This window comes from Mytilus edulis, chromosome 10 (genome assembly GCF_963676685.1).
Source record: "Mytilus edulis chromosome 10, xbMytEdul2.2, whole genome shotgun sequence".
NCBI lineage: Eukaryota > Metazoa > Mollusca > Bivalvia > Mytilida > Mytilidae > Mytilus > Mytilus edulis.
The window spans coordinates 43063364-43091197 of NC_092353.1; the positions used below are offsets into that span (position 1 = coordinate 43063364).

The following is a 27834-nucleotide window of genomic DNA, read 5'->3' on the forward strand; positions in this document are numbered from 1 at the left end:
ATGGAAAGTGAAACTACAATTCAAAACATAAAGTCCAAAGGCACATGGATGAAAAAGATTTTTTTTTTTGGCAAAGGGTGCCGGGGTAATCTTCTCTGTGTTCATAATATACATGAAATATTTGCCACTGCCCCTTGTCTGCTCTATAAATTCTTACCCTGAGTTTTCTATCTGTTACTGTGACGACACAGCCTTCTAGCGATAAAATAATATGTTTGAAAGAACTATGCACTCGGCTACCTTATTTTCTTCAAATCGCTTTTAAAACGTCTTGGTTTCTTCAATTTGAATAATAGAAAACAAAACTATATATCAAACGAAAACTGGATAAAGTGAGAAACAAGTTTCTTTCGTTAGTAAAAATTACTACTCCACTGCTTATTTCAGAGTTCGAACCCTACACGTGGTAGCTTGGTTCGACTCCAATCTTAAGTGACTAGGATTGACAGTTTCCCTGCCGAAAGTCAGTGGTTCTCTCCGGGCGTCTCACCTTTCTACACTCAAAAACAGCTGGGCGCCATGAAATAGCAGATAATGATAAAAGTGTCATTAAAGACCAACAATGAATACACCAATCATTGTACATCAGATCATAGTTTTGTTGAAACACGAATCTATTTATTTGAAATTGAACTTGACAATAGCAATTTTTCCCGCATCGTATAACGATGAATCCGGATAACACTGTAATATGTGCCGCTGGACATGAAAAAGCGTAACCTTTAATAATTTTAAATAATGAATTTTAAAGCAGAACTATTTAAAATTAATGTCAGATGTTTAAGGGGAAACCAATAATTAATAAGAAGATATTGAAGATTTTTAAGATTTCCAATAGTCCATCAGCTGGTAAGGCAAAATTTCAGTTCTGTGTTACACCCCAGGGTACCGCAATTTTTTGGTATAAGTCTAAAGAGTAATGTCTGAAGAATATTTTAAGAGGTGTTAGACTTTTGAAAAAGTGTCCAAAAGGGGTTAAAAGGGGTCTTATTTAAGAGTATATCAAAAATTTTGTTTCACACATATATACAGAAAAAATAAAAAATAACCAAGTATTCGGTACAATTATCCTTATTAAATTCAACAAATCATATCTTATTAGTACGGAGGCTAATTTGTATTTAATTATTAAATCGTATAGGACCAAGAAAAAAATGGGGAGGGTAATATCCAAAATGCATGATGTTGAATGAACCAAAGCATACATACTAGTTTTCTTGATAAAAAAGGTAAATTTTTTACATTGAAACATAGAGCATCAAGTAACTAAAGGCAGTTGAACAAAATTCAAAGGTAAGAAAGGGAAAAAAAAAACATGGAATCAATGGCAAACACAAACGTAAACAATGTATATCACGTTCATTATTGAAAAACACACATAGTACTAAAAAAATAAAAAAACTGTCAGGGTTTCAAGATCTATATTAAAGATCTTTTAACAACAGAATCACCACTTTTTAAGGTCACGAAGAAGGTCAATCCGTAGAATCATCTTCATTTTCATCAACGCCATCTACCGATTCATCATCACCATCATCTTTATCATCTTCGTCGTCATCGTTAGCCATATCAACGATTTGATTATTCTTGTTGCTACAATCACTTGTATATTTACAGCCATCTGTCATTGTCTGTACAGGATAAACCGTGTGGAATACATGAACATCTTTTGGTGGCACAACCGGCGCAGCTATACATGAACAGCTTATCAGTATCAATAAAGCATCTAACGCTGGTGGTTGGTCTATCCAATTGATGCTGATCAAATCGTTCTTAACAATCCAATCATGGTTGTTTGGCGATGGAACAGTGTTGTGTTATAGAGTAGATTTCCAAATCTTTGCCTGAATGTTGAATCGTTTGATGTGCTTTAACATTGCATCTTTTGTTGGGTCAGTAGATGACAATGAATGTTTTTTGCATTGCAAAACAAATCTGAAATTCACTGATGTTATTATAATCGTATCCATATATAGCACACAAAAACCTCTCAAGTGTTTTTGACAGTTCTTCGCCTACCTCTTTAAAATTTTCACCAAGACGGGATAGACCTTCTGAAAACTCCACTGAACGATTCAAAACGCCAAATGCTTTTTCACTTACCAGACAAAGCACTAACTGAATCACAACCACTAAAGGCGTGAAATCCTGTCAGTGCTCTACAAACATTCTCCCCTAGTTTCTCCCCTAGATAATAATCTGCATTTGGAAGACGTACCTATCAGAAGAATAATATTTGAACTGATGCGATTCTGAAAATAGCAGGCCAATACTTCCACATCAGATTGATTTTATTACAATGGAATCGTAACCTTTGTCAGCTGCGTGTTTTGCACGAAGAAATATTTTTGTGTCGGCTTCTTCCTGTTTGCTTAGAAGCTCAGTGCATTTTACACTTGTCACTATTTCATTTTCAACAGTGATACAAATAAATCAATTCCTTCAAGTGTATAAAATCTATAGGATTGTTTACTCCATTCCGACACAAGGATTAAACAAGAGCAACTTTGTTTCTACCAACTGACAACAACTTCTTCCATTGCCCAGGACAAGATTGTGATGGTCTCGAAATTATTGTTATGATTTGCCCTCCCAAGGACCTGCGATCCCGTTCTAATTTTTTTTTATGGATATTGTGGGGATACTGATCAGTGACAAAATCAATGCGAGGAGCTCTATTTGAAACTGAAAGGATGGTTTTAAAAACAACATTTGTCAAACAGAAAAAGTACTTGGCATCCTTGTGATGGATTGAATGACTGCCATGCCATCATGCTTTCCACATGCTTTCATCAGGAATAGCTTGCATTTGTTCAACGCCCTTTTCTAAAAGACCAGCAAGGACAGATTTATTTGTCTTTACTAGTGTACCATCAACGTTTGCAAGAGACTATGGAAGACGACCTTATTCAAACTTGAGGACCTCTCGCATATCCAACTGTCTTGTCTGTGCTATTACTCTATATCTACGTTCAATGTGTTGTTGTTCATATATCAGTTATTAACTGCTTACCTTTTATTTCCTTTGTTGAAAATGTAAGCAATGATTGTCTTTTAATTGGTTTGAAAATGCCGATAGACTTTTGAACAAGCCGTTCTCTGATGAAATTGTCTGATGCCAACTTTCCCTTTTTATAGGCGTCGCACATTAATTCAGAGGAAGAAACAGTGCCCAAGGACAAGCCTGATAGCTGCTCAGATGTCTCAAATAGGTTTGTCCACCTTTGCAGTGTTTGAACCAATTTCAAAACGTCAGTTTCATCTCATTTCATTCGGGTTTTGTCAAGTTCTGTTTGTGTGGATGTTTCAGGATTTACTATTCATGCCAAATTTCGACATTTTGATGATATTGAAGCTCTTTCATATGCATTTAGCAACCAACGTTTAACAAAACATTTATTCAAACTGAAACCAACAACGCCATCTCTTGTTTTGGTATCTCTGTTCAACGTTTGCTCGATTGTTTGGTTAACTGGAGATCTAGAAAATCCATGAGAGCTTCTCTGCACACAAAAACCACCATATGAAAGATATACATGGGCATCAGGATGTCTATTTGGCAGATTTTGCATATGAAGCAAATAGACTGACATGTATCGGGAATAGTTTTGACGTCATATGCGAAAAACCATGCTAACATTTTTTCAACACATGCCAAATGAAGTTCCCTATTACCTTCTCTTGTTGCAATGACTGCTATAAAAGCACATGTAGTGTGACAATATGTACAAAATTTATAAAACAATAGTGAAGCAATATATCCAATCAAGAAGGAAAGAAAAATGACAAAAAGCACTATCAAATGAGGAACAATGTATATATTACAAAAAGCAAGTAAATAATAACCAGATGGTATGTCAAATCGACATAATTGTGTGCTAACGAAAGTAAAAAGTCTTAACAAATTCCCCAACTGACTATTTGACCTACGTTCAAAGCAATGTTTATCGATTGAATGACTTAACAATCTTAACTCAATCACCACATAGCTAAAACACAAAATGTAAACAAGCACACCTTTATTGAGTTCGATAGAGTGCACGTTTTCAAAACGCAAAAAATTAACTTTAATTTGTAATTTTTTCATAACTATTTTGTTACACATTTACTTTATAAAATAATTTGTCTTACAAAAACAACATAATCGACAATTAAATGTTTGTTTTCAGTTGCAAATTGATAAGCTTAAAGTGCGTATATGTGCACTCAGGTATGAATATATTGTCGACTGAATCGAAGACGGTAATTTGATGATTTCCGGTATTTTACGAGTATTTGCACGTACATATGATTTATTGAATAATTCATATTTGAGACCATATATACATACTGTAAATAGTTTAAACATTGCATACTGGGCAATTTTAAAGTTTTATTCACAAAAACGGATAATTGTAATATGAATTTCTTCATGAAATGAGAAAATATGCCTTAATTTTAACCCAAAAAATCGGATTGTTTGTAATGTAAATACACACTTTTCTTAAACAAAAAATCTTAAGTTTTACATTTAATATGATAGTTCTATATCTGTTTTAGTTGTTTTAACCTATACTTTATTTTTTTTCATTCGCTTTATATTAAAAATTTTAACTAAAAATTACTTAGTCTCGATCGTTTTTAAACCTCTTTTGGACACTTTTTTTTTGGTCTAACACCTTGTATTTTATTAATAAGATACTGAAGTTGAATTCTATCAAAAAAAATCGCGGTACCCTGGGGTGTAACACAAACTCCTTAACTAGAACGCTTTTGAAAACTAGCTGATGGACTACAAGGATAAGGGAACATAAAAGGGTACTGTCATTAAAGGTTGGTGTGTCCATCATATTACATATGTGGCAACCTTTTGTTTAAGTTTTATCTCAAATTAAACTTTTCAAAGTTATTCAAGTTCCATTACTAACTTAAAGTCGACACCTTATAATGTAGAATATCTATTTTAAATAGAAAAGGGTGTTTTCTATGTCAAAAGATTGCAAAATTTTTGAGAATGAATAGAGCTGTCCCTATTCGAATGCAGCATTCGTTAACTCAGTAGACATGTCTTTGATAAGCAATACTTTGAACCAATGACAGGGTCTTTAAAGATCCAATGCGCAAAAATGACAAAAGTAAAGACAGAGTATTGTCCCTGCTAACCTGAAGAGTGTAGGTTTCAGCTCGAGAGTTCCCAGTGAAGACATTTTTTTTTGTTTCAGTTAAATAAAATTGAGGTACAGAAAATCAGATCATTTCGTCTTTTTCTATTTAGTTCTTTGAGTTGCTTTTTTGCTTTTCTTTACTTTAGTATGCATGACATGAAACTTTAAATTCATGTTCTAAAACAATATTTACGTGTGCATTGTGCTTCAATATGAAAATATGGGATAAACGTCAATGATACAGCCACCTAGTGACAGAAACAACCAAAAGACATGCATGCGCTCGGTTTGACGGTAAACCAGATATATGCGAGATAGCCCCACGGGAGAAAGGAAGAAAGAACCTTCACAATTTGCCTTACAATTGTTTTTCCCTTTCTTTTTTTTTAAATAAATAATTAAAAAAAAAATTCTAATGTAGAGTTCCTAAGATAAAAATATTCCCTGTGAAAGAACCCGCCCCCCCCCTTTTTTCGTCCTCTCCGATTTTAACTCTCACATTAAGCTTTCCAATCTAATTAAAATTAAAACCTTGCTTTCTAACCGATCTATCCTTGAACTGGACCGGCAACTTTCTTCATTAAATAAGAAAATATACAGTTGCGTTATAAAACATGCATGTTGTCTGCTTGGAGTCCACGCCCGAAAAGAAAGAAATAGCCTAACTCCAAGATACAATATTCCTGCATCACGTGATTTCTGCCACGTGGAGCTGACATTAGAATGAATACCGAATATGGAAAGTGAAACTACAATTCAAAACATAAAGTCCAAAGGCACATGGATGAAAAAGATTTTTTTTTTTGGCAAAGGGTGCCGGGGTAATCTTCTCATATACATGAAATATTTGCCACTGCCCCTTGTCTGCTCTATAAATTCTTACCCTGAGTTTTCTATCTGTTACTGTGACGACACAGCCTTCTAGCGATAAAATAATATGTTTGAAAGAACTATGCACTCGGCTACCTTATTTTCTTCAAATCGCTTTTAAAACGTCTTGGTTTCTTCAATTTGAATAATAGAAAACAAAACTATATATCAAACGAAAACTGGATAAAGTGAGAAACAAGTTTCTTTCGTTAGTAAAAATTACTACTCCACTGCTTATTTCAGAGTTCGAACCCTACACGTGGTAGCTTGGTTCGACTCCAATCTTAAGTGACTAGGATTGACAGTTTCCCTGCCGAAAGTCAGTGGTTCTCTCCGGGCGTCTCAGCTTTCTACACTCAAAACAGCTGGGCGCCATGAAATAGCAGATAATGATAAAAGTGTCATTAAAGACCAACAATGAATACACCAATCATTGTACATCAGATCATAGTTTTGTTGAAACACGAATCTATTTATTTGAAATTGAACTTGACAATAGCAATTTTTCCCGCATCGTATAACGATGAATCCGGATAACACTGTAATATGTGCCGCTGGACATGAAAAAGCGTAACCTTTAATAATTTTAAATAATGAATTTTAAAGCAGAACTGTTTAAAATTAATGTCAGATGTTTAAGGGGAAACCAATAATTAATAAGAAGATATTGAAGATTTTTAAGATTTCCAAGGATAAGGGAACATAAAAGGGTACTGTCATTAAAGGTTGGTGTGTCCATCATATTACATATGTGGCAACCTTTTGTTTAAGTTTTATCTCAAATTAAACTTTTCAAAGTTATTCAAGTTCCATTACTAACTTAAAGTCGACACCTTATAATGTAGAATATCTATTTTAAATAGAAAAGGGTGTTTTCTATGTCAAAAGATTGCAAAATTTTTGAGAATGAATAGAGCTGTCCCTATTCGAATGCAGCATTCGTTAACTCAGTAGACATGTCTTTGATAAGCAATACTTTGAACCACTGACAGGGTCTTTAAAGATCCAATGCGCAAAAATGACAAAAGTAAAGACAGAGTATTGTCCCTGCTAACCTGAAGAGTGTAGGTTTCAGCTCGAGAGTTCCCAGTGAAGACATTTTTTTTTGTTTCAGTTAAATAAAATTGAGGTACAGAAAATCAGATCATTTCGTCTTTTTCTATTTAGTTCTTTGAGTTGCTTTTTTGCTTTTCTTTACTTTAGTATGCATGACATGAAACTTTAAATTCATGTTCTAAAACAATATTTACGTGTGCATTGTGCTTCAATATGAAAATATGGGATAAACGTCAATGATACAGCCACCTAGTGACAGAAACAACCAAAAGACATGCATGCGCTCGGTTTGACGGTAAACCAGATATATGCGAGATAGCCCCACGGGAGAAAGGAAGAAAGAACCTTCACAATTTGCCTTACAATTGTTTTTCCCTTTCTTTTTTTTAAATAAATAATTAAAAAAAAAATTCTAATGTAGAGTTCCTAAGATAAAAATATTCCCTGTGAAAGAACCCGCCCCCCCCTTTTTTCGTCCTCTCCGATTTTAACTCTCACATTAAGCTTTCCAATCTAATTAAAATTAAAACCTTGCTTTCTAACCGATCTATCCTTGAACTGGACCGGCAACTTTCTTCATTTAATAAGAAAATATACAGTTGCGTTATAAAACATGCATGTTGTCTGCTTGGAGTCCACGCCCGAAAAGAGTAATCTTCTCTGTGTTCATAATATACATGAAATATTTGCCACTGCCCCTTGTCTGCTCTATAAATTCTTACCCTGAGTTTTCTATCTGTTACATGCCAAGAAATCCTCGCTAAAATTTCCGGTTGACCTCCTGCGGCACCTATTAGTAGTTAAAGATTGGATTTCATTCAACAAATTAATTTATGACCTGCATGTACATGTCGCTTAGAACACGGCCATATACCAAATGGTTAATAATAATCATCCATGTAATTTGCTCTATGTGATGTTTGCAAAATTTCAACGGAGGCAATTTCTTGGCATGGCGAATATATTTTGCCTCACTATTAAAAGAGGTTAGTTACGGCCCTGTGTCCTCTTGTAGGTTCACACTGTCTGCGTCTGATGCAATGGTCAGGTAAACTATGGTATCATCTGCAAAGAGTCTAACTAACACTTGAGCGAATACCTTCTGGCGTGTCATTTATGTATATGTTGAAGTCAAGAAAGAGATTTTCTGTATCTTTGTTAATATCCTTTAGTGATGATCATCATTTCTCTATAAAGATTGGTGGACTGATATATGCGTCCAAAAGTACAAACACTAAATGTCAAATTCTTCAGAGAAAAAACATCGTCTATATAGCGGCACGCTAGCTTCTTTTCATTATTTTCGTTTAGTTCTCCCTTTTAAGCTCCTGTATTACTTTATTTGTTTTATAGTGATTAAGATGATAACACAATGTTGACTGCTGCTCACCATTTTTGTTTACATTTTTACCTTTTGTGTCTGTTTGTTTTGTTCAAGCATCGTTGTCAATACAAGTGAGGGGTTTCGCTAGCTAAAAAAAAACCAAATTCAATCCACCATTTTCTACAAAGGACAATGCCTGTACCAAGTCAGGAATATGACAGTTGTTATTCATTGATTTGATGTGTGTGAGCTTTTGATTTTTCCATTTGACTAGAACTTTCCTTTTAGAATTTTCCTCGGAGTTCAGTATTTTTGTGATTTTACTTTTTATGATACGATGTTACATAGTATATGTCTCTGTTCAAAGGTAGCACAAATTATTCAATAAAAAATCAAGAACTTTGATGGTGTCAGTTTTAGAGAACATTTTGTTTTAATCAAAATTGGTGTTAACAAAGACGTATAACAATATATATGTCCTAGTTTTTAAAAATAAAGTGTGGGTTGCTTCTTTCTGAAATAAGATCAGTTATTATTTTGATGATTGAGTATCAAAAAATCTGAATTGCTTTTTGCAAAAGGCACTGAACACAAAATGTTTGAGTTGATCTTATTTTGTTTAATCGGAAATTCAGATTGCCATACTTTACATCTATAATCTACTCATGTACAATGCACAACCCTTCAAAATGTAATTATCAAAAAAGTAATGCACATTGTACAACAATTTTAAATTTAATTATGACAACTAGAAATGTAATGTACAACAATTCAACAATTCAAAATGTAATGTTCAACAATTCAAAATGTAATGTTCGACAATTCAAAATCTAATGTCCAACAATTCAAAATGTAATGTTCAACAATTCAAAATGTAATGTTCAACAATTCAAAATGTGATTATTAAACATGTTATGTACTAAAATTCATTTGTTATGTATCTATTGCCATACTTTACATCTATAATCTACTCATGTACAATGCACAACCCTTCAAAATGTAATTATCAAAAAAGTAATGCACATTGTACAACAATTTTAAATTTACTTATTACAACTAGAAATGTAATGTACAACAATTCAACAATTCAAAATATAATGTTCGACAATTCAAAATCTAATGTCCAACAATTCAAAATGTAATGTTCAACAATTCAAAATGTAATGTTCAACAATTCAAAATGTAATGTTCAACAATTCAAAATGTAAAGTTCAACAATTCAAAATGTAATTATTAAACATGTTATGTACTAAAATTCATTTGTTATGTATCTATTCAAAATGTAATGTACCATAATTTAAAATGTAAAATTGAGAATGGAAATGGGGAATGTGTCAAAGAGACAACAACCCGACCATAGAAAAAAAACACAACAGCAGAAGGTCACCAATAGGTCTTCAATGTAGCGAGAAATTCCCGCACCCGGAGGCGTTCTTCAGCTGGCCCCTAAACAAATATATACTAGTTCAGTGATAATGAACGCCATACTAATTTCCAAATTGTACACAAGAAACTAAAATTAAAATAATACAAGACTAACAAAGGCCAGAGGCTCCTGACTTGGGACAGGCGCAAAAATGCGGCGGGGTTAAACATGTTTGTGAGATCTCAACCCTCCCCCTATACCTCTAGCCAATGTAGAAAAGTAAACGCATAACAATACGCACATTAAAATTCAGTTCAAGAGAAGTTCGAGTCTGATGTCAGAAGATGTAACCAAAGAAAATAAACAAAATGACAATAATACATAAATAACAACAGACTACTAGCAGTTAACTGACATGCCAGCTCCAGACTTCAATTACACTTACTGAAAGATTATGATTTCCTCATATGCCCATCAGGCACAATCCTTCCTGTTAGGGGTTTAGTATCATACCATCATAACATATATGAGAAGAACATAACCCGTATCTATTTACCGAAATGTAATGTAATGTACCATAATCAAAAATGCAATTATTCAAATTGAAAATGTAATGTACCACAATTCAAAATGTTATGAACCACAATTCAAAATGTTATGTACCACAATTCAAAATGCAATGAACCACAATTCAAAATTTAACTTCAAATTTTGCATAAAACTAAGTCAAACATTCACATTTTTAACAAAACCAATTCTTTGACTTGAGTGTGTTTCTAAGTTTTGATCGCCGTTCAACAAGTGTTACCATTCTAGACATGAGCTGCAAATTAACTGACCTGTCGCATCCTTCCCACACATTTTGCAAAAGTACATTGTATTCTCCAGTTTTTCCAATTGAACAGTTTGCTGACAGATCTCCATGCTGATTTGAGTCACAGTACTTCGTTTTAAGACCAATGTTGATTGATCAAAACAAAATAAGGAGACAATCAAGTTCTTGTATATTTTCAGCAAGGTCTTCTGTGATCAAGAAATCTTCATTAACAGCTTCAGCACCAAACTCAATAACTTCTCAATTGTGCACTGGACCATATAGGTCCTTAGGGAAAGGACAAAAAAAATTGCCCTCCCTCTTTTTTTTTGTAAAAAATCTGTTATTTTTTCGTTTTCTATTAATTTCAATATTTCGCATTATTCTGTATTTTAAAACATAGATACACCGCAAATAGCTATACTCATAGCGTGTACGTATTTGCTATTTACTATCAATTCCAAGTTTACTATTATCAGAGACGTATATATGAGCTCAGCAATGGGTACCGTAAATGATTTTTCCTTCTTTTGCTCTGTGACGAACATTATTTGAATTTAATGTCAAAGGAAGGCGAAAGATATCAAAGAGACATTAAACTATTTTTTTTTTATTTATATATTCACACGGGATCGCGTGGTTGTATTTAGGTATATCTGGACAATTTTTAAAAACGTCTAGAAGACATTGACGAAAATATCACTTCCGGCTAGTTGCATTTGACAGCATGATATTGCAACACAAAATACAAGTAATTTACTAGCTATTATAGGTTGATGTCTTCATGTTCACACTTTAAAAGATACGGGAAGATAAAGAATTAAGGAAATGATCATGCTATTGTGGACAAGTTCATTTATATACATATTATCTATTTGATATTATTCCCAACTTTGTACTTAGTTTATATCTATAATTTTTTTACCCTATACTATAATGATCTATAATGATGTTACTATATTGAACATAATTTTATATGGTTCAATGAATCCAAAATACTCTATTTGGGCTCTTTAATATTTTCTCACCACTGGCTATTGGACAAACTACCTTACTTAATATTTGTTTTATCTGGTTCTATCTAGTTTAACAGTTCACCTATTGACTAGATATATTGTACTTTTTAACTATATTGTCAATGCAGAATAAGAAACACCAGAAACAACACTAAGAGCCGTAGCCAGCATTATAAGGAATTTACATTTAAGGTTTTTTCAAATTAGTTTATGGTAACAACATGACTAATTTATATCAAACTAGTTGAAATAATGGGACATGTTTTAGCGGGAACAGCAACTGGACGTTATAGATCAAATGTTGACGTCATTCGATTTATGACGTCACGCCAGGTATGCTATACGGGTTTTGCTATGTGTTACAGGGTAAGCGATACAGGTTTTGCTATGTGATACAGGGTATGCGATACAGTGTAGGTGATACAGACTTAAAAAAAGAACCTTTATTAGATATACAAAATTGCTGTATTTTGTACTTAATATATGATAAAATGATTTATTAACTGGTAGGGGACCATGTATTGCCATGCAATAAACCTAATCACTATTTATTCCATTCCAGATAAGTTCTAAAATAACACAACTTTTTCATCCAGTTGAAGCTATCTGGGACGCTGTTTAAACAATTCACCATGCATGCTTCTTTTTAATGAGACCTGTTTAAACTACCGTAAATACTTCAAACAAAAATATTTTTTTACTTTAATTTTAATTTCAAAAAAGTGGATCATACTCTATCAAAAATTCTTAATGATCGCTTTCTAAAGTTTTATCTCCCTTAGATCACTACTGATGATCATGACCTTTATTGAGGAAGTTGTATAAATGACTGCTTTTCCCAGATTGGATTAAATAGTGATAAGGTGTACATGTATACTCACAGAATGCTTATTTATTCATCCTTTTATTCTCAATCACATTTGATTACACATACATTTGTATGCTGGAATTAGTCTTCAAAATAATTTTTTGTAGTAATAAATAAATGAATGTACATGTAAAATGTATCTAGTTATGAATGAATGAATGAATACTTTATTGCAAAAAGCATATATATGCTATAGCAACGAAAAACATATTTACAACATGACAAATGATAAACAGCAGAGATCAATACATATAAATCATTACAAGAAAGCAAATAACATTAAGTAACAATATGTGATCTGATTGACCAAGCAGATTTAATGTAGTTACACAATCTTTTAATATGTAAAACAGACTTTAATTTAAATAGATACTGTAATTTAGTAAGGTTTGGCCAAGAACAATAGAATTTTGGCAAATATATAGGCCTAATTGATCTATAGGCAGGGCATACTAATAAAAAGTGATATTCGTTTTCAACACACTGCATATTACAACATTTACATAAACGTAATTCTCTAGCCATGCCAGTATATCTTCCTGTTTCAATGTTCAGTTTGAATGTACCACTTCGCAATTTAGTTAAAAAGTGTGAATTATAACAAAAATCTAAATAATGTTCAAACCTAAATTCTAACTTTATATCCTTATAAATACTAAGTTTTTCGCTCTTTTCTACATTTGATAACCAGCTTTGTATATACTGATCTTTAATTCTATTCTTAATTACATCAAAAAATCCAATAGTATGTATTTCTGATTGTTGATACCATATATAATTGAGACCACTATCAAATAGTAAGTCACGTACATTAGAAGCCCAGTTTTTTTTGCCATTATTGGCATCATCAAGTAACAATTTATAAACATCATAAACAATAGGTGTTTTGTTAGTTAACATATTCAACCAATATTTCAAAATTCTAAATTTTCTCATAATATACATAGGAAAATGGCCCAATTCTCCATATAAAAAACAATTTGGGACAGATTTGCCAACATTTAAAATATATCGACAGAAACGATTGTGAATAATCTCAACATCTTTACCTCGATTGAAACCCCATATTTCCGAAGCATAATTAAGAACAGATGCCACCATACTGTCAAATAGATCGAGTTGTTTCTTCTTTGACAAGTACAAATCTTTCACTGAGTTTAACAATGACGATAAAGCTCGTGATCCCTGTTGGGACACACGTTTCTGAGTCTGTACGAATTTTCCATTAAAATAAAGCATCATGCCAAGATATATACAGGAATTTACTATTTCTAACTCTTTGTTGTCGTAGAAGAATCTGGCACTTACTGGTTGCCATCCATTTCTAAATACTATAACTTTTGTTTTTTCAGTATTAACTTCAATGTTCCACTTATGACAGTATTTCAATAATTTATCTAAAAGTTCTTGCAATAATTCTGGTGATTTTCCAAACAAAACAGTGTCATCCGCAAAAAGAATAAGATATATAAGAATATTATTTACAGTAACGACATCATCCCGCATATCAATATGAATGTCCTCAATCAAGTCATTGATGAAGAATAAAAACAAAAGAGGCGACAAGGGCTCCCCTTGTTTTACCCCCATTAAATTATCGAACGAATCGGATAAAATACCACCTGATCTAACACGCATTTTAACAGAAGAATAGACAGATTTCACAATAGTAACAAATTTGGAGCTAATTCCACTTTTAAGGAGTTTATACATAAGTATTCTTCGGTCCAGCTTGTCAAACGCTTTGCGGAAATCTACGAATGAACAGTACAGTTTTTGCTTTTGTTGAAGAGTATTAGTAATAATTCCATGTAATACAAATATTGCATCTATAGTAGATCGTCCGGGTCTGAAGCCAAATTGATTGTTGATGAGTTTTTCTTCTTCCTCTGACCACGACAATAAACGATTGGTTAAAATAGTAGTGAATAGTTTGGATAAAACACTAACTAAAACTATTGGTCTATAGTTGTTCGGATCTGATAGATCACCAGTTTTAGGAACCGCTATGACCAAACATTCTGTCCAGTGATCAGGATATATTCCAGATGAAAAAATAAAGTTAAACAAAATTTTCAAAATTGGTGCAAATAAGATCGGACAACAAGATAGCATTTCGCTAATTATGCCATCATTTCCCGCACTCTTTCTTGACTTCATTTTATGTATTGCGGCTTTAATTTCATCCTCAGATATTTCAGTGTCTAGGTCATTTATATTCAAAATTTCAAAGACAGAATTGTTCATAAGGTTTAAAACTTCGTCACATAAATCCGGTGGGTTATCTCCAAGGATAGATTCAAAGTGTTTTAACATTAATGCATTGTCTATTTTGCAACCAGTGTTTCTTTTATTTTTACGAACCTCAGTCCAGAATTTCCTAGGGTCTGTTTTCGCCACATTACACAAAATTTCGCCTTTTCGCCGCTTGTAATTGAAATTTGCCTTTCGTTTCACCTTATTAAAATTGTTCCTTTCGGTTACATACAATTGTCTATTTGTTTCTGTGGGGTGTCTAATTAACTTGTCTTTATAGATTTGAAGTGATTCTTTTAATCTGTTGATCAACCATGATGACCAAAGAAAGAAGACAGTTATGATGGAATTAAATGATGAAAAGGTCCTTAGGAGTTTCCTCCTTAAACCAGCAATCCACTAGTAGTAAGGTCCAAAGATTAAATCCACCTTCCGCAGAAGTCAGGAAAGCTGGACCTTATCTGTTAGGTAACAAATTAACAAAATATTGAATTAGACAAGATAAATATATAATTAATGTCAGTTTCTTGGAAAAAATATCATTTAACACATTTAACAAGTGTTCAAAATTTCCAGTGTTATCACAATTCAAAAATATTATTAAATTATGAAGGGCAAATGTTTAAATATTTGAGAAAAAGTCTTTGAAATTTAACCAAGCACAAAACTCATTGCCCTTGTATCATACAAGTTGAATCAGTTGATATTTAATGGGGACAGATTTTAATGAAAATGTCAAAAGTTGTCTTCTTATGATAATATTAGGAAATCTAATTAAAGGACCAAGACAAGGATCTTCTCCTGTAAGAAGTATTGTACAGTGTTTGGCAAGAAAAGATGGAACTGATAAATTCTACACTATAAAGGTATAAAATGGTTGCCATGCTGGGAATCTTTGTTTTGCTTTTATATTTATAACATGTCTTTTTCCTTTTCTGTTTCCAAAAGGTAAAATTTTGGAGGCAATACGTCTAGAATACATTTTGTAATTAGAGACGCTGCCCAGATTAAGCCAAAGTTTTTATTATATTAGCAGATCCCTGATCTGTCATTCTTAAACACCTATTTATGTTTTCAAATGCAATATATTGACTGAAACTATTGCAAAACATTAGTGGATTTGAGAACTTTCTACATATATTCTTGTATGTGTAAATTTGTTTTTAAGGGGACAACCGTTTGACTATTAAAGACAGATTTCACTCCTATGCATGTGAGGAATTGTCAATTGTTGCTTTATTACTGCATGTTCTATGTTCTAGATTTTAACCCTGTCTGACCCCAGAGAAGAGAGCCAAGATGATAGACAAGGGAAAATGTTGTTACACACAGAATATTCTTTGTTGTCTCTCCTTCACAACCAGGATGGAGTTGTACATCATCATGGACTGTTTAAGGTAAAACGAATCTTCATGCAAATGAGGTTCTCATAACTTTTATACTGTAAAATCTGAATGATACATTTTTTTTATTAGTGTCTTGTGTACAGGGGAACATTGCAATATTCAAAATTATCAATTTCTTCGTCTGAACTTTCTAAACAATTAACAAAATGTTCTATTTTCTCAAGCATGTTTATTTGTTAGGTCAAACCCTTATCAGCTCATTGGCTTCAGCCCCATGTGAGCTTATGCCATCACTTGGTTCTGTTGTCGGTGTAAACTATTTCAAGAATCTTCTCCTCTGAATCTACTGGGCCAAATACCTTCAAAGTGCAACTAAATGTTCCTTAGAGTATCTAGTTTATAAATCATATCAGAAGTTTTGATCTGTAATAATGTTCAGCATATTAAGATCTACATAAAAGTGAATATGTCCAAAATTATCAATGGACCCTTAAGGAGTAATTGCCCTTCAAGGACAATTTTACACAATTTGTTTATCATGTTTTCTAACTTTTAAAATAGTCTTCTCTACTTGAACCAAATTAAACTAAACTTAAGATGAATGATTCTTAGGTTACCTAGAATAAAGTTTATGTTTTATTTTCTGTTTTCCTCAGAAAACATGGCCGCAATGGCTGAAAATAGAACATCAAGTAAAATGCAGTTTCAGAGTATCTAGTATAAATTTTGTATTTTATTATCATGTACGTCAAGTAACATAACCATTATGGCTAAAATGGCACATAGGATTAGGGGTAAAATACATTTATTTGCTTTTGAATAAATATGACAGATACAAAGAATATTTAAATGGCATTTTTAAGCCACTCATTTATATATTTTAAAGCAATGATAATCATTTAAGCAAAAAATTATAGGTAAGCAATTCAGGCTCTTGAGAGCCTCTTGTTTCTTCTAATATATCCATAAAAAAATTCCCTTTTTCAGGATGAAGCATTAGAGGATAAAGAAAGTTCTCGATATTATCCTGGCCAGTCCGTCCCTAGAAAGAGAAGACGACTCTGTCTGGTGTTAGACTGTCTGGTTCACCATGATTTTAGTGACGAAAATCAAGAACTCGTCAACTTACAACATTATGTCATTAAAGAGAAGAAACTATCTGAGAAAGAAGCCATAATTGTATTTCTTGATATTGTTAGAGTTGTGGAGAGTTTACATAGGGTATACTATATCATTTATAACATATTGTAAAGTGTGAGAGATTAATTTTTCTCTCTCACCGATTTCAGCATTAAGATAAAATCTTGACAAAATATCCACTTGCATACATTCGATCTTTAGATAGATCAAAAGAAGAGAAAAACACCAAAATAAAACCTAACAGTCAGGTTTAGCTTTTGAAAGCATGAAATGTTACTGTATTTTTGAATATTTGTTAGTATCATTGATTTTAATTTTACTAATGTTTAAAGAATGTTGATAACCCACATCAATGAATTCACATTAACCCAAAGGGATTCACTGCACTAAAAAAATTAGAAAGATGTTTATTGTTTATGCCAAAGATACAGCAAATCAACAAAAAAGAAGGAATAAAAAAGGAAAAAGTCATTGTAAAGTTAAAAATACTGTTTTCAACTACAATGTACACACTTGTGGTTATACCGTCAGTGGCGGATCCAGGAATTTTCGTAAGTGGGGCCCACTGACTGCCTAAGAGGGGACTCGCTCCAGTCACGCTTCAGTGATTTCCTATATAAGCAACCTTTTTTTCCCAAAAAGGGGGGCCCGGGCCGCCTGCCCCCCCCCCTAAATCCGCCTCTGACCGTAAGTCAGATGCCTCAGTGAAACTATTTGTGACACTTGACCTATTGACATTATTTAAAATCGCTGTGGTTATATGGCATTTCTATTGTAACTTGAAAATTTTACAGGATCATTTGTTATGTCTTTCAATGGCTGACAATAACTGATGAGTTGTCGTCTCATAATTATTGTATATGTGAAATGTATATTTCAGAAAAATTTGGTTCATCGTGATTTAAAGCTTGGTAACATGGTACTGAACAAGAAGACAAAGAGGATAACAATAACCAATTTCTGTCTTGGAAAACTTCTGGTCTCCGAGACGGATCCATTAAAAGACCAAAGGGGAAGTCCTGCTTATATCAGCCCTGATGTCTTAAGTGGTAGGTTCTATAACAAGCTCTTGAATTCAATTCAATTCAATTCAAAATATTTTATTGTTCAAATATCAAATGTACATTTAAACAAAGGGATTGGACAAAAGGCAGTGCCTATACAAATCCTTTCCCATACAAGATGGATTGAATAACATGCATGATAGTATATAATTTTCTGATAAGTTAATAGATCATACGTTGTTGCAGTGAGTCAGGGAGGCAGTTCCTCCACTTCTTGAAGTATTTTTTGTGTATACATATATAAATAACTATGTTAACAAAGTTAAAGCAAGACCTACTGAAGGTGATGTCGAATTTTATACCAAAATAATAAGTGTTGGTTAGGAATCAAGTAGATCATAAAGTGATTTTTACTCAAATTCACAAGCTCACTGCAACAAAGTTGTTCTATTTATATGAATAAAAAGAATTGATTGGCCCTTTTTTGCAATACATAAATAATTTAGTGTACCATCTTATTACATGACTATTAATTTCTTGATTTTTGAAAATATAATTACTAATACAAAAAATAAAATAAAATATATATAAATTTATTTGCAAAAAGATGCTAAACACAATTGGTTGTTTTTTTGTGTTAAAAGTTAGGTTTGTCTTTAATTAAGACTAAAGAGTGGTACACTGTGGTTATAGGCTGGATTCTAAACAGTATAATATCACATGAAATATTATAAAAATCTTCCAGTTTCATGAATATATTGTTGTACATATGTAAATATCTCTGTGTTTTCATCAATATTTAAGTCTGAGCAACCCTGTAGTAGGACATCAAGATTGACATTTTTAAAGTTACTTATTTTTCGAAAGAGCTCATATCTCTGATAAATGTAAAATGGACAAACATAAAAGAAATGAAAATTATCTTCTACTGGATCTCCACATGCACACATAGAGCTGTCCGACAAATGATCACAGAAGAGATGATCTTTTAGATCACTAGCCTCATTTCTTAATTGGCAGTGGATTATATTAACTTTACGTGAACCAGTGGAAAAGAAAACAGGACAAGGACTTATGTCCTCATTCAGTTTTCTTTTAAATCCTGTGAAGCTTAAAATATTTTTAACTTCTCCATCAAGTGAATTCCACTTTTCAAGAGTATGTGGAATAAAACTGTTTTTATAGGCTGTGGTTCGACACTGAGGAGTTTTAAATTCCCTTTTTTTTCTCAGACCATACTGGTCATTAGTGTTTGTACATGACAAGATATCAGCAGCAATATAATTAGGAATATCTCCAGAAATAGTTTTATGAAGAAACAATAATTTGTTTTTCTGACGTCTATTCTGGAGGGAATCCCAACCTAATTCCTTATATAATTTCCATCTAGGAGTTCCCTTTCGAAGCCCAGTTACAATTCTGGCAGCAGCTTGTTGTACAGACTCAATTAGATCTGATTCTTCTTGTGTGCAGTTGTCCCAAATTATGTTCCCATATTCTAAAATAGGCCTTATAAATGCAATATAAAGTCTTTCAAGAGACTGTCTATCAATCTTATGTTTTAAATATCTCATAATATTAAGACGTTTACAAGCTTTTGAATAAATATCCTGTATGTGACTAGACCATTTGGCATTAGAAGATAAGGTTATACCAAGATGTTTATGTTCTGAGACATTTTCTAGAGGTGCATCATTCATGCATAGTGATGTGACATCAATATTTCTTTTTCTTGTAAAATACATAGATTTGGTTTTGTCTGCATTGAAGGTTACACCCCATTCCCCTGCCCATTGATCTAATGATTCTAGATCTTGACCCAAGGATTCAGCTGCTGATCTCTCATCATGTACAACACAATATAGACAAGTATCATCTGCAAACAGTTTTATTTTGTTTGTAACCGCATCTACTATGTCATTCACAAACAATAAAAACAGAAAAGGGCCCAAGATGGATCCTTGAGGGACTCCTGCCTTGACAGTATTCCAGTTAGAAAAAAACCCATTTACTCCAACCCTTTGTTGTCTATCAGAAAGATAACTTTTGAACCAGTTAAGCAAATTACCCTTTATTCCATATTTTCTTAACTTATATAGAAGTCCCATGTGCCATACACGATCAAATGCCTTTGACACATCACAAAAAATAAATCTGACATCTTTCCCTTTGTCAAGATTTTTTATAGTCTCATCATATAATAAAAGTAACTGATTTATAGTAGAGTCCTTGTTTCGGAACCCGGACTGTTGATCAGTTAATATTGCATGATCATGTATATAATTATGTAAATACTTAAAAATAATTTTCTCCAATATTTTGCTAAAACAATTAGTAACCGAGATAGGTCTGTAGTTTGAAACATTGTCCTGATCTCCTTTACCCTTGTAGATAGCTGATACATTAGCCAATTTCCAATCACTGGGAACTGTTCCTGATTGTAAGCTTTTATTAAATATGAATGTTAGAGGTGTAACCAGTGATGGGAAAATTGCCTTAAGAAATTTTGGAGGTAGCTTGTCAGGTCCAGCTGGTTTATTAATATTTAAAATTTGGAAATGGTCAATTACATCCTGCTCTGTAATCACTATGTCAGACAGCTCATATGGTGCCAAAGGTGGGACATTAGGCAATTGAGGTTCTGTGTCAAATCTAGATATTGAGCAAAAATAATCATTTATGGCTGTTGCTTTCTCAATGGGGTGAATAAGAATCTCTCCATTTACCTTAATGGGAGAATTTTGACTCTCTTTATTTTTAAATTTGCAAACACTCTTAGCTATTCTCCACCACTTCCCTGGTGGGATTGATTTATCGACTAGGGAATTATGCAAGTTAATCAGGTACTGACGTTTAGCTTCTCTTACTAGATCAATCACTTCATTTCTAAGTTCTTTAAATTTTTTCCAGTCTGAAATTAAATTTCTTGATTTAGCTCTTGAATCAAGGCTTTTCATCGCTGTGCTTCCAAAATGTTGTAAATTACAAATTTTTCAAGAAAAAAATATCTCACAAACAGGCTTTGAAAATTTTGACAAAATGCATGCTTCCAAAATGTTGTATGTGAATTTTAACATTTTTGTGAATGGCAGTGAAATAAAAACTTTGACATTTCTGAATTATCCGAGAACTTAAATTATTCACAGAAATAAAGAAATGTATAATTATTTTATTCCCAAAGTCATTATACAACGATTTTCAAGTTTTCATACAACATTATGGAAGAAAACGATTTTCAAGTTTTCATACAACATTATGGAAGAAAACTTTACAAACAACTGACATTGGCAATTTTGTAATATGTCTTATTTCAACGTTTGGATTGTTCTAACTGTATGCTATTTTGTAATACCAAAGATTTGCTCCCGCCAAAACCATTGGTGTCAAAAAGTATTTTTAGCCAAAAAAGTCATATACGACAATTTGAAGGCCCAGCGACCTTATCCTTTGAAGAACTTCTCACCCTTATCCTATATTATGAATCTTGAAATAGGGACCTACACCAGCAGCTAGTTCCAACCACTGTCTGTATGTCCCATAATTGGTTTTTCGTTCTTATGTTAATTTTGCCTCAATTAAATGTTGTGAAACTTATACACAGTGCTAAGTAGCACAAAACACAGATAACTTTTATCATTCTAGAGTTATGCCCCTTAAAAATTTGGTTTCCATTTGAGATTTGGTGGCCTCAATTTTCCTTTCTAGAGTTATGCCCCAACAAATTGAACAATTGCCATTTTTTTTGTTCTCTTAACTTAAGTCTGACTCAAGCAAATGTGAACATGTATGTACTTCAAATTTTGGTAGTGTCATTTTTACCATTGTTGAGTTACATGTATGTCTGTTTATAATCATAAATGCAGCTCTATGAATCTTATTTGAGTTTATCAAATTTTGTGATATTTAAATTCACAAGACTAAAAACAAATGTCAGATTCATTTTTTCTCCATATAGAAAACATAAATCATTGTATACTTGGGTATTTTGGAGTTGTTTTTTTTCGGCAATGGACATTTGAGCGCATTGACAGGACATTTGAGCGAAAAAAAGGACGTTTGAGCGCCAAAGTATAGGACATTTGAGCGCCTAAATTTTAGGACATTTGAGCGAAAATAAGAATAAGCGTAGGACATTTGAGCGAAAACAAGTCTTGGATAGAGAATTGTCTTATTGGCAATCATACCACATTTTCTTACGAATATAGTTCATTAAATGAGGAGTTTACCAACAAAAAGATTAAAACATATTTTAATTGTAAAAAACAAAGCACTAAAAACAAAGCACAGTCATAAAACAGGAGTTTACCAACAAAAAGATTAAAACATCTTTTAATTGTAAACAAAGCACTAAAAACAAAGCACTGTCATAAAACATAAAACTCGGCAACGGCATTATTTACAAGTCTGTTCGGGCTTGGAACTTATATCCCAGGCTTCTGACATAAAAATCCCTCGTAATTTCCTGCTGGCAGTATTTCGAATGCAAATCCCGAAGATTCTGTTCCTTCTCCTTTTCTGTTCGGCTCTGCGGTGCATCAATGTTCAAACTCCGAATTTTTATGTAAGTCACAGATTGCAATTTGATAATAGTGTCAAGGAAAATATAAATTGATGGATGACTGTGATAGAACTGCTCGTTATAATGGGCATGAAATGATTCGGGCCCATTGTTAGTACGTTTTAACGAGGATGGAACTTCGGCCCAGAGATGAGGGGGAAATAACGATTCATCTGTTATATAAGTATCAGTCAGGTAATCTGCAAATTCTATACAAGGCTTGTCGTTAGGTACAACGGCCATAAAATCTTCTACGAAACAGTCGGCTACTTCGTCTGGAGCTAAAAAGGCTATCCCAAAAATCCCTTTAAGCCATTTACTAATGTCTGAATCAAGCTCTTTGTATTGTTGACTAAGTCCAACTTTCTGGATTTTTCGCCACCAGGCTTGGCCTAAGTGAAACCTACAGCATTTGATCTCTATAGACGGGAAAAAATCCTTCATAACTTTCATTACCCGTTCTTCAAAATCGACGTGTACTGCTTTCGGTTGAAGTGTGTGACCTTGATCGGAACATAGCTTGACAATTGAGGAAAAGCAATTCACGTAAATTTCTTCAGACTTTCCAGGAAGTAAGCAGAATACAAGAGGGACATAATTTCCTTTGTTATAGCCATGAATAGTATATAACTGTTTAAAGAACTTTGGGCAATATTTGTAAGTACCATCCATAAAAATTTCCGGCACACTGCATAAACATTCAAGATTGGTTGGACACGTAAGAATAATTATACCAGTTTGTTCATCATTAAACTGCACAAAATTTTCAAATTTATTTGACTGAATATTAATCTTCTTTAATGATTGGTGTGTTTCCTCTCTAGATTTAGGAAGTGCAGGGTGAGATTTACGCCTCTTTCTATATATAGCCTTTGAAACGCTGCCAATGTCTTCAGACTTTAGATTTGCTTCATCCATGTTCTGTAACTCTGTACGGATAATTTTTGAAGGACGTTGAGCAATATCATCATCCGCTTTTCTTTTTGATCGTACCCGCAGCAAGTGACGTTCATTGTCACGATCACTGGTATCATGGTTATGAGTATTTTTCTGTTGAATTATAACGGTTCCGGTACAATCCGTCCTCAGTCTTGCTTTGCAACCTTTTGCCTGAAAAATATTGAAAGGACAAATACAATTGAAGTGTTTAAATGCTTTTTCATTTGCTATTGCAAGACATAAAAATAAGATGTAGTATGAAATGAAATGAAATGAAATTCATAACATGTTTAGAATGGGAACACCACAGACATTTATGTGTTTAGCTTCTAAACATTTTCCTAAACATGTTTAGGCTCTAAGCACAATTTTTACAGTGTATTGTATGAATATTGTAAAGTGCCTAGAAAATCAACCTAACAATGTTATATAGGTTACAGTACGACCTTCAACATGGAGCCTTGATACCTAACCCTATATGTGGTAGCTTATATTCAAATGTGTTAAAAAATTAATCTAAAGGAGGTATAAGATAGACATATAATGATATAGATATAAATCAAAATTAAAAGAAGTTATGGAAGTTGAAGCGTAACAGACGAACAAGTAGTTTACATTAACATTAAATTTGTAAAAAAAGGTACTTACTGTACATCTCCAGGATATTTCTTCTCCTTTTAGTGTTTTGTCCACTCTATATCGGAAACTGTCACAAACAAGGCTTCTTTTTCCCTTATTAGTCTCGGTCAAAATAATATCCATTTTAACACGTACATGTATTATTAGTATTAAGATTTCAAGTGCCAAGGGACATTTCACTTAATAGATATATATATAAGAATTTTAGAACAAAGAAAATTTGCATAGCCAATGAATTATAGTAGAATTGATTGGTAAATAGAGATCAACTTAGGATTTCACTTACATAAACCAGCCAGAACCGGTCGAATTACTCGGGTGTGAAATAAAATAAAAAATATTTATAACTAAATCTTACTTTTTTTTCTTACTTTTAAAAAAAAATCTTAATTCGTGTAAAATTATCAGGGAAAATTTCGCTCAAATGTCCTGTCTGAAAACTCAGGTAAGGTTAATATCCCGGCGCTCAAATGTCCTATGAAGTCGGCGCTCAAATGACCCTATGTGCTTTTTTCTTTTTCGCTCAAATGTCCTATGCCCTTTTTTTTCCCCATACAATTTCCATATTTTCTTGTACATTTTTTAAAATTCACCTGGCAAATTTTTCAGCTGTGAATATAAGGTACATGAAAAGGAGTATCTTTTTTAAAGTTAAAATAGTATAGTGATATACATTTTTTTGTGTACAATGAAAATTAAACTCTTAGTCTCATACAAATATAAGGATCAAAACAGAATTGTATTTTCATATATTTTGAACATTATGAAAGGATAATGACCTTATCCAATGATAAATAATGTATGTTCACTAAATCCATTTCTATAAAAGTGTGTAAAAGGCTGACCCAAGCTAAGTCTTGTAATAGTAATCAATTGCAATCAATGACCAAGAATAAAGATGAAAGAGTTTGAAAGGGAACTTATGATTGGTACTTTATTTTGATTTTGTACATTAATTGATTTGTTGAGTAATATTAATCACTTTGGTCTTGTATCTTAATTAAATTCTCAAGTGAATTGTTTTCAAATAAATTATCATAATTGAGTTTTAATTAATACTTAACAAAATAAAAGTGAATTATAGAATATTTTTTCAACTCTAGTATATTTTTTTTATACAAATTTACTTCCCTGAAAATTAATTTAACATTTATATGTTCTATTTTTGTCAATTTGTTTTTCTTTTTTTTTGTGTAATTAAGTGGGCCAATTTTTCAAACGTCTTTTTTTAATGTTACTGAACATAATTAAATTGTTTTATTGATACTCATAATATCTGTTTTTGTTGTTGAGGCAAATTCATTTCCTTATTTTTGTCTGGTATGTTTGTTATTTTAATTGTGTATTAACAATACTGTAGATCTTCTGAATATTTTTGGCAACAATGATATTGACAACATAAAACAAATTATGTGATATATTAGTTTATTAAGCACTATTCAATAATCCATAAGCACTAGCATGCATACACTTCATTTAGACATAAAATAACAATACATATAATCAATTTAAACATTAGCACTGAATTTTACACAATAACAAATTGTCACTAAGCTGTTCTTGAGTAAGCACAGAACATCTCTGTGAAGGACGTTGCCATGGTATCTGTTTCTGGTTGACTGTCTGTTGTGGCTGTTGGAGTAGGATGACTGGGGTCATTGGACTGTAGAATCAAGGCAGACAACTCTTGGATTTCTTGCCATTTCTTTGTCTTTAACTTTTCAAACACTTTTTTGACGCCAACTGTAACTGACTTCTGGGATTGTAGATGTACACCATAACCACTGGCTCCCTCTATGTTGGCTGTGAAGATCTGTTGGTCTAAACGATGAATCTTGGTATCTGAAATAATAAAAATAAACAATTAAGTAATTTGTTATATTTAATAGAGTCAATAAGATCACATTTGTATATTTTTTTAAATTATATAAATTTTAATTTAAACTTCAAATGAAAGACAAATTACTATTGCTACATGTTGATTGAAGATATAGTTCATTATTTTTATTGTTGTGAAATCCATTAGAAATAAATGTGATTTACCAATCAAATTATATAATTTAGATAAATATATTTCTTTTTGAATATAAGTCAGAGAAAGGGAAAATTTAACCAATTTTACTTTTCACTATAAGTAACCTACCTAGCATAGAAAGTTGTACAACAGAATTGTCATAGACAATAAGTAAGGACTTGAGGTCAGCAGCATAGGTCAGAATGTTACTGAGTTCCATTGTGGTAGTAGTGGGTAATAAGTAGTAGATATTGGCAGTTCAACTGTTGAGCAAGTTATGATTTTTCCAACTAAGTGCTTCCTTTTTATAACAAAAATTGCTCCAAATGAATTCCTTGGCTTTACCAAGCTGAGACAAATAATAAGTAATAATGAAAACATGAAAGACTTCAAAGGGTAAAAATAATTACTAATTTACTTTGATCTTTCACTTTCACTAATGAGTTGTGTAAACTGCAAGCCAAACAATATTATGAATAGGCATTAATTTGTCTTGAGAAAAGTGTAAATTAATGTATTTCTTTGTGTTCTGTGAGACAAATTGTAATTGTTAACAAAACATTATTATTTTCAGTTGAAAATAATTTAGTAATAAATTTCTATAATAACATATGGAAATATATTAATTCCATATTTAATATAATCATCATTGAAGATTTATCTGCTGAATTTAAAATTCAGTTTTATACATAAAAAAAAGATAGATTAAAAAAATAACATGAAAAGTCAAAAATAAGTAAATGAATGAAAAATAAAAAATACCAGAAATGAATGAAAAATAAAAAATACCAGAAATGAATGAAAAATAAAAAATAAAGAAAAGAATGAAAAATAAATAAAAATAATAAAAATTTCAAGTTAAATATCAAAACTAATAAATTAAGACAGACAGACAGAATATTTTATGATAGTGTCACATACCAATACAGAACAATAATATACATCATAATATTAGTATAAAAATACAAATAAAAATTTAAATCAAAGTTAAAATATATCGGTATCCAGCTATGACTGACTTAAGAGACACTTTTGCTTTAAAACTTATTCTGACATTCATTTACAAATGAATAAATAAAACTTTTAAATTACATTAAAACAAAAATACTGTTATACACAATATTTTCTGCAATTAAACATAAAATATAAAGATTTTGCTAAAAATGGTTGTATACAGTCATTTGACATCAGAAAGATTAATATGTCGTCGTGATTAAAATCATAAAAATTTGGGTTAATTGCACTTGCTTTCAAAAATAGATTAAGAGTAAAAAATCAAAATGTAGATAATGATAATAATTGAAAAATTGAAATAGAAAATGAAAAGTTAATTGTATAAAGTGAAAGTACAGATAAATTTAATTAAAATTGAAAAATAAACACAACATAGAAAGATATTTATTATAAAATTATAAATACATCTTATGATGAAATGTTGTGTCAAATCCAACTGTTTAAGTTCATATTTGATGTTTGATCA

General features: G+C 32.0%; 2 protein-coding genes across 2 annotated transcripts in view; one reads left to right on the forward strand and one right to left on the reverse strand.

Moving 5' to 3' along the window:
* The first annotated feature begins 11241 nt into the window (after positions 1 to 11241).
* The window catches only part of LOC139491236 (serine/threonine-protein kinase 40-like), a 28360-nt gene continuing 11767 nt past the window's right edge, over positions 11242 to 27834 (forward strand). The window contains exons 1-6 of the mRNA XM_071278726.1: positions 11242 to 11325; positions 14995 to 15182; positions 15495 to 15580; positions 15977 to 16111; positions 17048 to 17281; positions 18081 to 18249. Of these exons, the coding sequence (XP_071134827.1) occupies positions 15068 to 15182; positions 15495 to 15580; positions 15977 to 16111; positions 17048 to 17281; positions 18081 to 18249 (739 nt within the window). The 5' untranslated portion in view covers positions 11242 to 11325; positions 14995 to 15067. The remainder of the gene's footprint in view (positions 11326 to 14994; positions 15183 to 15494; positions 15581 to 15976; positions 16112 to 17047; positions 17282 to 18080; positions 18250 to 27834) is intronic.
* Positions 22438 to 24598, reverse strand: LOC139491222 (uncharacterized). Its single transcript, XM_071278698.1, has 2 exons — positions 24350 to 24598; positions 22438 to 23872 (listed from the first exon to the last, which is right to left on the reverse strand). Exons 1-2 carry the CDS (start codon positions 24461 to 24463, stop codon positions 22601 to 22603), a joined length of 1386 nt encoding a protein of 461 aa, XP_071134799.1. The 5' UTR covers positions 24464 to 24598; the 3' UTR covers positions 22438 to 22600.

What these genes read in the sequence shown, in the direction of transcription:
- LOC139491222 (XM_071278698.1), bottom strand. Translation starts at nt 24,463, where the DNA reads ATGGATATTATTTTGACCGAGACTAATAAGGGAAAAAGAAGCCTTGTT. An exon ending in AAATATCCTGGAGATGTACA is followed by an intron (nt 23,873 to 24,349) that starts GTAAGTACCTTT and finishes AATATTTTTCAG; the next exon opens with GCAAAAGGTTGCAAAGCAAG.